At 39.2% G+C, this 13,941-nt stretch overlaps 1 protein-coding gene across 5 annotated transcripts in view; it reads left to right on the forward strand.

The window, feature by feature from the left end:
• The window catches only part of FNDC3B (fibronectin type III domain containing 3B), a 362,994-nt gene that overhangs the window by 75,561 nt on the left and 273,492 nt on the right, over positions 1–13,941 (forward strand). For all 5 annotated transcript variants that reach the window (XM_059731146.1, XM_059731145.1, XM_059731149.1 and 2 more), the window contains one exon: positions 2,833–2,908. In XM_059731146.1, the coding sequence (XP_059587129.1) occupies positions 2,833–2,908 (76 nt within the window). The remainder of the gene's footprint in view (positions 1–2,832; positions 2,909–13,941) is intronic.

Genomic DNA, 13,941 nt, shown 5'->3' on the forward strand with positions numbered 1-13,941 from the left:
TCTGGTGCACAAAAGCTTGTCTAAAATCTTTTGCTTTTTAATAACTGGCTGGTTGGAAGTATCTAGCATCCAATATAATATTTGTTAGTACATCTGTGGATTGATGTTGACTATTGGGAATTAAAAGGTTAATGGCAGAAGATAAGGAATTGCAGTTGAGGATGGATTTGTGTAGGATCCTGGGGATGCTGGGTCAGAACAAGACTAGACACAGAACTGAGTTAAAGCCACAGCAGCAGGCAGAGTGCAGTGCACAGCTGATTGCAACAAGAGGACTGCGTGCTGAGGCAGGTTTGATCTGTCTGAGCTGCCTGGCATGGGAGGAAGATCAAGGAGTTGGAAGGAGGAGAAAAAGCTAAGCCTTTAGGGGCATATGGGGAGCCTGGGGGTATCTGTTCAGCGCTCTCCTTCCCTCAGACTTCATGAATCCTAGACTTGATTAGTCATAATTTACCACTTACCGTGTTATATCATCAGATAAATAGCCAGTCCAGAAATTGCTTCTGAAAAGCTGTATATAAAAGAATAATTAGGTGACTTTACAGACTCATAGGCTGCTGCCTTGGTTTTGTTGTGCCCTTGTAACCAGGCCTCTTTCCCACCACCCCCTCCTCTATTCAACCCTATCATTTTGCTCTGCATGTTTCCTTTGACAAAAGAATATGTATCCATCCCCTCTAGTGAATAATTCATAGTTATTCCTAGGCAGAAGAGCAAATGTCCTTAAATGTTGATTGTGCAGAGGTTAGAGATGGGAATGGCTTTTGTCTCTTACTTTTATCTTGTCTAAACGACTTACTGTGGTGTGTCTGCTGGCTTAAAGCCATGCTAATCAATGTTCTGTGAAAAATTACTGTTACAGACCTAAAATAATGGTACTCTTGTTGTCATTTTTCCTCTCATGGCTTATAATTTGTGTTAAAAATTTAACCATGACAATGGGCTTCTGCCACAATACTGTAATTTCTAGGCTTATATAGGCAGTAATTATTTGTCATATAGTTTTATATCGCATTGAGAAAACATGGCATTTCTTTCTCAAATGGCATCCTGCAATGTGGACATGAATTTAAAGTTGAAGTCCCTGGTTCTAAACACCACAGGGCACCAGGCTTGGTACTAACTTATAAGTAGATCAAAATTGGGTTCCAGATGTGAATATGGAATTTTTTTTGGCTCCAATATAATCAACATTTCTTATTTTTTGTAACAAAAACAATTGTTTTGGCCTATTTGGCATGATGCTTGAAACCAACTATTGTGTATTTTGAACATGTAATGGATAGCATATGATAAAATGAATATTTATTCCAAATAAAACACTTCTTTAAAGATAGGACTTCCTGAAAGATTGCAAAGAACAATCTTTTCCAATTATTTAGTTGGTCTAATAAAAGAGATCACATCTACCCAAAGAACCTTGTCTGAGTAGTAATAAGTAATATTGATTTGGAGTTTGACTCTGCAGCTGCTCTGTAGGGACTGCCTGGAAGTTGGTGAGTATTCTGAGTGCCATCAGGTTCAAACCCATATTAAATGCTGACTAAAATAAACACAGACAGATCACATTGTGATCAGGATATTGCTGCTTGTGAAGTCATGCAGGATAAGCATAATTTTGCAGTCCCACTAAAAATAGTCTCTCCCATCCCCCACTGATGTCTGGAAACAAGTTAAACAGGCAAATGCATCACACTTTCTATTATATGGTGAAAGTGGTTTCAGAGAGGATGGGGTAATATGTCTTTCAGCCAGTTCTCTAGAGGTCCTGCAGCTCTCCCGTCATGTGGGAGAATAGGAATGACATCTAACTGTTCATTATAAATTATTCACTATGTATAGGAGGATGAAGCATTTGTGTGTCTAACTTCAGTCTTCACAGATGATTATAGGACAGTAGGGACCTTGTGAAGTCTAGTTCTGCCCCCTGCTCAAGGCAGAATCATCTCTGACTAAATCATCCCAATCAAGTGTCAGTCCAGCCTGCTTTTGAAAATTTGCAGGGGCGGATATTGCACAACCTTTCTGGATAGCTTGTTCCAATGCTTGACCACCCTCATGGTGAAAAAAATCTTCCTTAATTTCCAACCTAAATTTCCTCTTGTGCAGTTTGGGACCATTGGTCCTAGTCCTGCCCTTTACAGCCTAAGGGAAAGTTTATTTCCTATTTCTATCTGCTATATAATCACCTCAGTTTCTTGTGATCTAGGATCCTATTGTTAACAGTAGGTTGTTTTTCTGTGCACTTTACTACACTCTGTTTAACTATGGCTGGATGCTTTGTATCCAACAAAATAAATACAAAGGTCTAATACCTTGTTTCACTAGATGCAGCCCTAAGTTTGATGGGGCAAGGTGCTGCTTGCATTGCTGTCACAATGAGAGCATAATTTGACCCAAGATGTCACGCAGAAGCTTTTTCTGCAAGGCTCACTCTGAGCCTTATAGGCAGTAGCCCTATAAAGATGAATCTATTTCATTTTTTTTAAATAGGTAGCACAAAGTTATGCAGACATACAAAAATGTTTATAGGATTAGTGCTTAAATTTGTAGCTTTCAACTGTATACAGTAGGCTTAAATTTAGCTATACCAGAAAGGGTTGGAATATAATTGTGTGAATAAATATCATGTTCTAGCAAACTTCAAATCTGTATTGATTCTAGAGTTCTGCTGATGCTCGAGGCTGTGGTGATTTCTAGTTTGCCGCGTGTAGCTAATATGAATGTTAGAATGCATCTATTTTACTGCAGACGTGTAAGTAATATAAACAGTAGAATGAATAAGGCAGATCTTGGAGCATTAGATTGAAATCTAATCTGTTGTTTTCACAGGTCATTTTGGTTCAAGTTAATCCAGGTGAAACCTTTACAATAAGGGCTGAGGATGGAACACTTCAGTGCATTCAAGGTAAGAGTTATTTTTCTTTTATTTGTTTAAACCTTCAAATTAATTGAGCATCCTTGAACTCATGGACACAATGAATTACCTTTTCTGTGATGACACGTCTCAGGTGTACCTGGTTTCACTTTGTGAAAAGTTAATGGATAAGCTATTCGATTAAATCACATTTTTGGCATGTGTGTGAGGCTGTATATGTGACTATATATTTTATAGGACTGACTTAGGTGCCTGTTTTAGTATGTTATCTCGGAATAAACTGGAATTTTGTAAGGCCAGTGAATTTTGATGGGTACTGTAGGTAGGTAGGAAGTGACCCCACATGGTATTGTAGAGAAACTAAAAGTGGAAAGAATTCTTCTATTTCTTCTCCCTCCCCCCCCCCGCCCAAAAAAAAAAAAGTTTTTAACAAATATCTGGCTCTTTTGGAGATTTTGCAGCCCAAATATTGTCTCATATTGGAACAGGAGAAACAGGGTCTAAAACTGTGGAAATGATCAAATAAAATTAAATGCATTTGTGTATGATGTGGTCCAAACAGAAGAAAGCAAGATCAAAACAGGACAATATTTACCAGTCTAGGCTATCCTAGTAACCTAACAAAGGACATTAAAAAGTGTTTTCACTCAGAACTATCATTTAGGTATCCTTAACTTTTGTTCAACTTAAACATGAAAAATCAAAAGGCTTAAAAGTTTTCTATTTTCTGATGTTTTCAGATGAAAACTGATCTGTATAAGAAAGCCAAATATTTTCAGGTTCACGTGAAATCAGGAATTCCATTTCATAAGAGTAAACTTGTTTTTAATATCAAATTCCTTACCTGAAGTAATCATTTTCTATTATATCATAATTTCTGGAGCTTCCCATATGAAGTCAGGAGCAGAAGATGTACGAATCAATTGGGATATTATCATTTGATTCAGATGGATGTGACTTGAGCAATACTTTTGTTTTTATATAAATGTTCCTTACAAATGTTCCGTGACACAGAACTTTATAATAAAAAAGAACGTTGTCTATTGTCCATTGTGCCCGATTGTATAATTTTGTAAAAATGCCAAAAACAGTTTCCCTTGCCATCCCCTGTCTGTTAATGTTTTGGGTGATTTTTCTCTGAAAACTATTATGACTGTTTATAGGAAGTACAAAAAAAGTTGGGTTTTTTTCTGGTCAGTTTGACTCATTACCTAAAGAGATGCAGACTTTTTCTTCCTTTAGGGCATAAGAATTGTCTACCAGGAAACATGCTGTGGTAAAAAATAGACGAAGGAAAAATATCTAGCATAAGTTACATCATGTTGTTTTCATCAATACTTGGCATGCACATACCAATATTTTAAGAAGTCTTTCTTCATGATTTTTAGCAACCTTAATATGCTGATTATTTAATAGAATCAGTGAAATAACATATCTAGTGTCCACTGGACAAGGGCTGGCTTGACCCCTTTGAATTTGAACCAAACATGGCCTTTTCCTTTGACTGTAAAATATTAGGTCAAGTCATAATTTGCAGAGGACCCTACACAAAAGAAAAAAATGATGGTGGGGAGGAAGAAAGTTTTTTTTCTCTTTTCACTTTGCCCTTCCCTCATCATATTCTACTCTTTTTAACTTTTGAAAATGATGGCATCTAGCTTCTTTTGGTCATGACAGTTCACATACATGGATAACTTGTTTAGGGTGTCAGTCTTGTTTCCATGTAACAAAATGAAGGTCACCAACTGTAGTGTCTAAAAAGACTCAAGTGCATTGCTAAAATATGGTGATACCAATTTTTTCTAGGCCTTCGATGTTTGGCAAGATAATGTTTGCCTTCAATGTTTGATAAGCAAAATATTGGAAACATAAGTAACTGTCAAGTGAGGGCTTGATCAAGAAAATATTCATGCTTAATACTGAGGGGAAAGCATACTTGTTCTTAGTACAGTACACAGGAGAAATGTGTTCAGGTAAAGTTTGGTGAGATGCTGCTGTGATTAGAGAAGGGCAATGTTATGCCAGTCCTACCTACCAAGGCTTTTGTTTGCCTCAAGGTAATGCTTATAGAAATAAGGAACTAATAATAGATCTGACTTGCTTATTAGGAAGGTATTCCCAAACAATCATGTTGGTACAATTCAGTCTTGATCTGTAATATTGACCCCAATCCTATCAATCATGCTACTTTGCATGGGTTGTTTTTTTTTTTTTGGTTTTGAAATACCATATAGTCATGGTACAGTACACCATATTGGGACCACTAAACTCTACTTGTGCTGTCATTTACGTGTTAACCTTTGGATCTGTAGAGGGAAAGAGTCTAGGAGCTAGTTCAACTAGCACAATTGAATTTAATAAAACTAGAGTCTTGGTGGGTATAAATTAGTATAGGTCCACTGAAGTCAATGAATCTTTGCCAATATGGCCATAAATGCTTTTCTGATTTCTGAATAGGCCAGGCTTGCTTGTGTGTAGCTTTTTGTCACTGAAGATGTCTTAAAAGAAAGAGAAGTAGAACAAACGATATAAGGTCCTATTGTCACTGACTCTTTAAAATGATTGTATTTAAAAAACTGTAATTAAGGATGATTAAGTACTTATTGGAGATTTCTAAAAGTAGAATTAAAGACTGTGCTATCGATTTTGTTCTAAAAGTTGCTTATAGTACTTGCATGGATAATACTTTTCAGATTAATTAGGTTAATGTTACGAATGAACATACTGTAAAATCCACATTTCTGGCAGTATTTTAAAATTGCCTGTTAAGCTTGATAGTCACCTTGCTGTGTGTGAATGAGAGGTGGGCAGACATGAGAATTAGCAGGCTGATAAAGCTGTGTAACCCTTTCATTTGGGTTATAGTGATTGATACATTACATCTTTTCCATTTTGAATATAATACTAAGCATTTATTCAGCATTTTTTATGTTCAAAGTATTGTCCAGATGCATTCATTTTTAATGGGATAATTTGAAGCATTTTACAAAGTACATTCAGTAATTTGTTTTTGTGTTTAAGCTAATAGTCCTTGGTTGTCATTCAATACAAAACTGCTGATAAGTGTTAAAATACATTTGCTATTTATATTGTATGAAGTTTGGAAATTCCACTTGGTTTTTGTCTTGCAAACACTAAAAAAACCCCATGTATACATTATGAATATATTGCTTTTCATACCTTCTATGATGCATCTGATTATGGTCGTCTTTATACTAGCCTAAATTTCCTAAATTATTTTATAATAAATGCTTCTCTCCTAGACTGAACATGTACACATGTTTAAAAAGGTGGTCCCAGCCCCAAATGGCTTACAGTCCAAGTACAAGAGTAGACAAGTGACAGGCCGGGTCATGACTTCCTTCAGTGTTATGAATGAATTTGAAGGGTGTAAAACTGCATTGGTCAATGCAGGGAAAAGGATATTGCAGTAAATGAAATGTGAAAAGATGAGTCTGCATGGGGATGGCAGCTGTCCTGATGCCATAGAGGTGGTGTTGGACAGGAAAGGATAGACAGATGTACCTTGACTGCAAAGACTTCATAGAGATGCCAGGTTGAAGATGACACCTAGATGATGGGCCTCGGTGAGGGGAAAGCTGATGAAGAAAGGATGTAGTAGGGAGGCTTGTGGATAAGGGGAGGATGAGGCAGATCTATATCATCCCAGTGTGGCTTTAGGGAAAGCTGTACTTGGACACATTGTGCCCATTCCTGCATGCACTAGCTTCTGTATTTGGAGTTGTGTAGCTGGCTTAATGCACAACTGGGTCCTATCAATAAGGTCTCCTGAGAAATGGAGCTTATTAATAGGACACCTGGGTAGGAACCAGTGAATACTACTTCTTGTGAGAGGTGGGTTTTTTTTTTTGGCATGTATCTAGTGCTGTGCCAAGCGTATCACATCTCATTAGTCTTGCCTCTGAACCATACTGGGGTGGTATAGACGCGTCTCAAGAGCCGTGCTTGAGCTGATAATTGGTTACATGTTTGTGAGAGTTATTGGAGGTGCAGGTCAAGTTTGGAAGCAGGCCTAGAGTACAGAGGTGAATCTGCACATGCTCAGCCTGGAGATGCCAGTAGGAATTCATGTTTGTAGAACTGAACACCAAGGAACAAAGAATAGAAGTAGAACAGAAGTTGACCAAGAGGAAAGAGCCCTGTGGAAATACTGCAGAAAATTGTTGGGGGACAAGTTGGATCCTCCGAAAGAGTAACTGGAGCGAGAAGGAGAAAACCAAGACAGGAGGATTCACGGAAATCAGCGATGGACAAGGTTAAGAATAATGTTTCATTGTTAAATGAAATAATAAAATAATCAGTTTCCAGCCTTAGAGGTGGGAAAAATATACTCCCCCATTTACCCATTGAACAGCAGGTAGTGAAATACCCACATTAACACTGTGCCCACTTCTCTGGTAAGAACCCTTCTGTGGGTGGCAGGGGTTTGATCTCCATTGTTGGTGGTTAATTATCAATTTAGTCTATAATTATCCGGGCCTGCCCAAACAGCGGTTCTCTCTGTCAATTAACCCTCCAAGAGGGTGGGGTGGTTCTTTGCCCACAGCGTATCTAATCCCCGCTTTTATTAAATAAATAACTAAGAGAATTGATAACAGTACACAAACAAGATGATTTATTATAACATTGAGAAGAACAGGTAACTATACAATTACACAAGAACACACTTAGTCTAATTATCTACAAATCCTAAGTACAACAACAAAAATACGAGGACTGAACTTTATTATAAAAGGCAAGGGAACTTTATTCAGTTCGGCCCCGGTTGTTGGACTGGAGACAACTGCACCTCAGACAGCAGCTTCTAATCTTCTTCGGACACTCGCCGAGAAGAAGAAGAGCCTTAATACCGAGAGGGGAATGGGGTAATGCTTACCGAACAGAACGGAGGGCCGCTACTTCGTGTGAAAGACGCACCCGGAGGGAAAAGCCTGGGGAGCCGACCCTTCCTGCTCTGGTGGCAGACAGAAGATGTCTCACGGCAACTGGGTCCAGTACCAGGAACCTCCATGGTCCACACAGTTAACCAGCCACTCCGTGTGTGTGTGTGTGTGTGTGTGTGTGTGTGTGTGTGTGTGTGTGTGTGTGTGTCTCTCTCTCTCCTGTCCACAAGCACCCTGACTTCTTTCCCTCTCTCAGTCCCACCTCAGTTCAGCCACTCACATGCACCCTACGCACCAAGCTTGCAGTCCCACACACACAGTTTCTGTCAATCAAGAGCCCGTTATAGGGGTAGTGCACCCGGCACCCCAGGGCTCTGCACACGGCACGTGGGTGTGCACACAGCACTCTATTCCAGGGTCTCTTGAGGGTGGGTCAATTAAAGGTCATCTGTTGACCTACTTAACATCAACTAAATGAGCCAAGCCCCGATTTCCACCATTACACCATCTCCAGACCTATCCAATGTATTGTGGGTGCTACAAATCTGTTAACAAAGGTGTCCATTGAGGTGGTTGGGTTGTAATATGGATTTTTTTTCCAATCCTGAAAATAATCAGTTTTCATTTTCTGAATGTGTTTTGATACATATTCTGTTTTTCAAAAGCATGGTATTGGAGGGATCATTAGGAACACTTGACGCTAGGCTGATTTGTTCCCTTCTGTCACAATCCTTTCTTTTTCCTTTGAGCCCAATTTTTCCAAAACCTTGCTTGAGTGAATAATCTTTACTCTCATAAGTAATCATATAAGTAAAAGTCTTACAGGATTGAGCACTCTTGGGGGGTTTTTTTATCTTCATTTTTCCTGGTCATCAATTTTAATTAATTGGGTCATCGTGTCAGATTCTTCATCTTGCTACTTCATTTGTCTCCCCAACTGTACCGAGGCCTTACTTTTGAATTGAAATTATAATTCAGTACTGAAATATTTCATGCCCCTGTTCCTTTTCTCAATTAAAAGGTTAACTTGTGGCATTACTGCAGCCTCGGCTAGATAGTTGATATACACCAGGGGCATGGGTGCCAGTGTGTGGCACGTGAAGGCGTTTTGCTTGGCACGTGCACCTCAGGGCAGATGATGAGGAAGGGGCTGTGGCTGTGCTGCCACAACAAGGATCAGGCCCCTTGCAGCACCCCTGCCATCCGCCCCAGTCACGCCAACGTCTTACAAGTTGAGGTTGTGGGTGTTTTTGGCATACTGCCCAAAAACATTGCCGATCCCTGATATATGCTGATTCTTCTTTAAAAAGGCCTACACTTATAAAGGTACAGTAAAATCCCCGAGGCTTCATGGAAGACCATATGTAGTATGCTTTGGTTTGGTACAGCAGTCATGTAGTTACTGTGATTGCAGTGTTTAGACTATAGGGAACCATTTTCTCTTACTGGAACTGTTTTGTCAATGAGTGCTTGAAAATGGAGGCTTGAAATAGATTAGTGCTTAGAACATTTAGTATTTTTAAACACCTGATCCTTTTGTTAGATTCTGAACAGTCGCCCTTTAAAACTATATTGATCATGACCTCACTTTTTCCATGCTCGGAGAATATAGTTGGGAAATTCTCTTTTTATTTTCATGATACATCTTGTCCTTAAGATAATTATATAACTTTGATCTTAGTTTTGAGACACAACCTAAGGTATCTTAGAACATTCTTATTTAGTATCGGTAAGCTTTCAGAAATTAACCTTTCCAGAATGTGCCTTTTGATCTTTTAGCTGCAGAATAGTAGTCAATTGATCTGAGAGCATATCAAGGGATTTCTATTCAGCTGCTCATTGTTTGATCCCTTGAACCTTCTTCTTTTTCTTTTTTAATTGGGAATGACAGGAAACTCAAAGTAGGTGGTGACTTTGAAGATGATGTTTCCAATAGTGAGGACAGAAATTATGACTAGTTACAATACTAGTTTTCGCTGCCATGCTGTATACCGCATGCAACTACTTATGGAATAAGTTTGACATAGTGTAAAGCACCATGAAATGCTCCTATTTATAAGTGTATAATTCATGACTTCATAGTTCTAAGACAAATTGAGGCTGTTTACTTTTGCATGCTGGGCTGCTGCATGATCAGGGATGGCATAAGATACATTTATAAATGGAATCCATTCATGTTTAACCAACTTTCATGTTATGAAGAACAGTCTTATACACTATATGATTCTTAATGAGTTTAAATTGGGTGAGCAGTTTCAATAATACTTTAGGAGATGTGGAACTATCATAGCTTAGTTGCATTAAATCATTCAGGCTATATGAACGCTTTTATTTACACTGAGTCACTACACCCCTTCCACAGCTGCATCTAATTTTATTTGTATAGAGTAGTTCGTCTCTAAATGGAAAAATATTTTGCATTGCTTTCTGAGGATTTTTAGAATCCTCATCTTAAGCTTGGAGATCTTATTCTAGGAATGTATGCTTTATGCAGTACTAAAAAGATAGCCTGTCAGCCATTGATTTATATCCAAGATCACATAGAGTTCTATCATCTTATTTTTCCCCATGTTGAACAACGTCATCAAAGCCTTTTCTGTGTCAATGCAGTTTTTATTTCTAACTTTTAACATAACTAAGGTTTTTTTTCAAAGGGCTTATATGAAAAAAAAAAAAAAGTATACTTGTGGAACTTGGGCATCTGAAATTGTCCTCCGTAAAAACAGCTGAAAGTGTAATTGAACAATGAACCTATAAATGCTTTTAGAAACAGAAGGTGTTAAGTCTTTCGTGTTGGAGTAGTAGCTTGCAGCAGTCAGTAAGGAAGGTGGCAGTTGCTGAAGGATCTTGAATAACAAAATTTAATTAAACCTCATTCTTTAATTTAAAATTTAGACTAGTTCTCCAGCATTTTGTCTGTTGGTGGTTTTCCCTTTTAATGGAAAGTGATGATCTTATTAATAAGGGTCTATAGAAGCTAAAGAAGGGTGTGTGTGTGTGTGTGTGTACACACATCTGAAGTGGTTGGATCTGACCAGAAAGACTAAGGGATTTTGGATTTCTGTTCCAAAATGTGTACAGTAAAACCATTTTTTCTTGTACTTTTTTTTTTTTTAAACTGAAACCAGTTCCGCTGTATAAACCTATTCCATATCCAACTTAACAAGCTATCTTGGGGTACTAATGCTGTGGTGCCCTGTTTTGCAAGGGCAAATTCTTTTATACTTAGGATAATATATGCCATGGATACAGTTGCACAAACAAGTGTCAGTGTCACTTCTGTCTGCTGTTGGTCCTATGGTTGTGCTGATGTTGTCTATTAACATTCAAAGGAATGTTAAAATAGGGAATTTACTTGGTGCTGATCAGCTATGCTTTGTCTGGACAATCATACCTTCTTTGGCTCTCAAACAGTTTATACTATGGGAATCAAACTAATCTGGCCCAGCAGGATAGATGGGGGCATGGGGCTGGACTGTGGTCTGGATTGGGCATATGTTGGTCTTGGGTGTGCAGAGCTTGTTTGGTACCTGCTGCATGAGGTGCATGGGGTTGGACCTAGATTCTTCTGTACACGGCACACAGAGTTTGTTAGGGGCACACACTGCATGTGGCACCTGCACCAGACAAGCCCTAAGCCAACAGTGTCCCCTTGTTGCCAAGAAGACGTACTGAACTACATTGTTAGGGATGTTGCCAGCAGGTCAAAGGAAGTGATTATTTCACTCTGTTCAGCACTGGTGAGGCCACATCTGGAGTACTGTTCAGTTTTGGGCCCCCTGCTACAGGACACATGACTCATAACGAGAGGTTGCAAGAACTGGGCTTATTTAGTCTAGAGAAGAGAAGACTGAGAGGGGATTTAATATCAGCCTTCAACTACCTGAAGGGGAGTTCAAAAGAGGATGGGGCTAGACTCTTCTCAGTGGTGGCAAATGACAGAACAAAGAATAACAGTCCCAAGTTGCAGCAAGGGAAGTTTAGGTTGGATATTAGGAAGAGTTTTCTCACCAGGAAGGTAGTAAAGCACTGGAACAGGTTACTCAGAGAGGTTTTGTACTCTCCATTCTTGGAGGTTTTCAAGACCCGGCTAGACAAAACCTTGGCTGGAATGATCTAGTTGGGGATGGTCCTGCTTTGAGGAAGGGGTTGGACTCACTAGATCAGCGGTTCTCAACTTTTCGTACCTTACGTCCCACCAACCATTTTGTCAAAAAACCCTGATCCCACCATGATAAAAACAAAAACCCACTGTTCGAGCTATCTGTTGATTCATCTATTTGAAGTGCAAACAACTTTGGTATTTTTTCAATCGGGCAATGAGTTGAAGTCCCACCTACATGACCTTCAAGTCCCACCAGTGGGACGCATCCCACTGATTGAGAAACACTACATTAGATGACCTCCTGAGGTCCCTTCCAACTTTAATTGTACATGATTCGAAGTGCTGTTTCTGGGCCTGGTCTAGATCAGGCCCATAGACCAACTCCATGCATTGGCTGTCCTGCACAGGTGCTGCATGCAACGCACTCCCAGGACTTGCCCCTGTTAGCAGTTAACAGAATAATAAAGCTATGGCATGCAGGCTATAAAAAATAAAATAAAATTTGAAAGGTGGAAGAATGCAATATTTAATGTCCAAATTTGAGATTTGAACGTAAAAAATTAAACTGGTTCCTAGTGCAGTAAGTAAAAGGGGTGCCTGGTAAGATTATTTAATTTAAAATATTTAAACCAAGTGAAATAAAGCACCTTAAAAACTCAGTAGTAGATTCTAACTTTGTGGTACTCCCTTGTATTTCATTGCATAGTATTAAGAATTTGTGTGCTGGCTACAAACTGAGGCTTGTTACCTGGCCTGAACTAAGTGTTATAGAAAGTATAATGGTCATCCTTTTATTTTTCTGTTTATAAACCGTAGCTGACCAATCATTGAGTGTTCCCTTTAAAACCTCTGTATAGTGGTAACAAACTTTTATATACTACCTACAGAATATGCAAGTAATTCTATAGGAAGAAGAAAATGTTAACTTGCTGAACTGAAATGAATGGAAGCAGCCCAAGCTGGTTTAAACATGGATTCAGACGTGTAACTTTAGTTCTCCATGGTTGTTAGCCCTGCCCTGTGACTATCTGCTGGGTAAATTGGCCTCACCTGTTCCGTATTGATTGGACCTATTGCAGCTTGCACTACTTGAGGTTCCTGTCTACAAACCTCATTCTCAGTCCTGTGCGTGAGCTACATGCCATTTTCCCTTTCTGAGGGAGAGAACAATACTTTCCACTGAGTTTGAAATCTGAAGCCACCTTATGTATCTTTAATACCCAATAAACTGTATCTTTTACCTTATATTTTAGCACGAGTGGGTGCTTTGTAACTCTAGATTTGACTTTTCATCGTTTTTTGTTGTTGTTGTTCATTTTTAACAATTTCATTTGGGACCAGCCTGTTACCTTCAAAGGAAAAAGAAAGGCACAAGCAACCCTCTCTTCTATTCCCCAAAGTTCCTTTGCAGTTATTGCTCACCCATAATTGTAGCTCTTGTATGTATCTTTGCACAAACACTTGGTGCACTTCTCGAGCCTTGCCACACCAATGTGAGCATGGTGGAGATAAGGTATGGTGTGTTCTCATTCCTTACCAGGCATTGAACTGGTTCACTGCATATACTACACTTCATGAAGCCTTTCTTTGTATGTCTGGCGGTTCCAGAAGAAAAAATCTAAAAGTATAGTCCTGAATACTCCGTAGACCTCCAGAACCAGACCTAGTTTATGCCTGTTCTGGATAGTTGTAGCTGCTTTAGTGAAGTCATGAGGACAGCCTAATTAACGGTAGTGTGAGGATTCTTTCCCAAAAGCAGCATTGCTGCACCCAGGCTAAGCAGCACTGCTTCTCACCAGAGCTGATTAGCATTGCTGCATTTACACAGTGCTAAGAGGCAAAGATAATTAGCTGGCCTGTGTGCAGCACTACTTGTGGTTCAGAAACAGTAGACCTGTCGTTGCTGTGCCACGCAAGCCTGACTGCATCCTTTTGGTGCATGCAGAAGGACCAGTGGGTGGGGTTTACCTTTTTGAAGGCCCCTAATAATGATTCCATATTTCACTTTCTTATTCCCAAGCACTCTGTCAATGCTGCTGTTTAGCTCCCCCAAA

This window comes from Alligator mississippiensis, chromosome 7, assembly GCF_030867095.1.
Source record: "Alligator mississippiensis isolate rAllMis1 chromosome 7, rAllMis1, whole genome shotgun sequence".
Lineage (NCBI taxonomy): Eukaryota > Metazoa > Chordata > Crocodylia > Alligatoridae > Alligator > Alligator mississippiensis.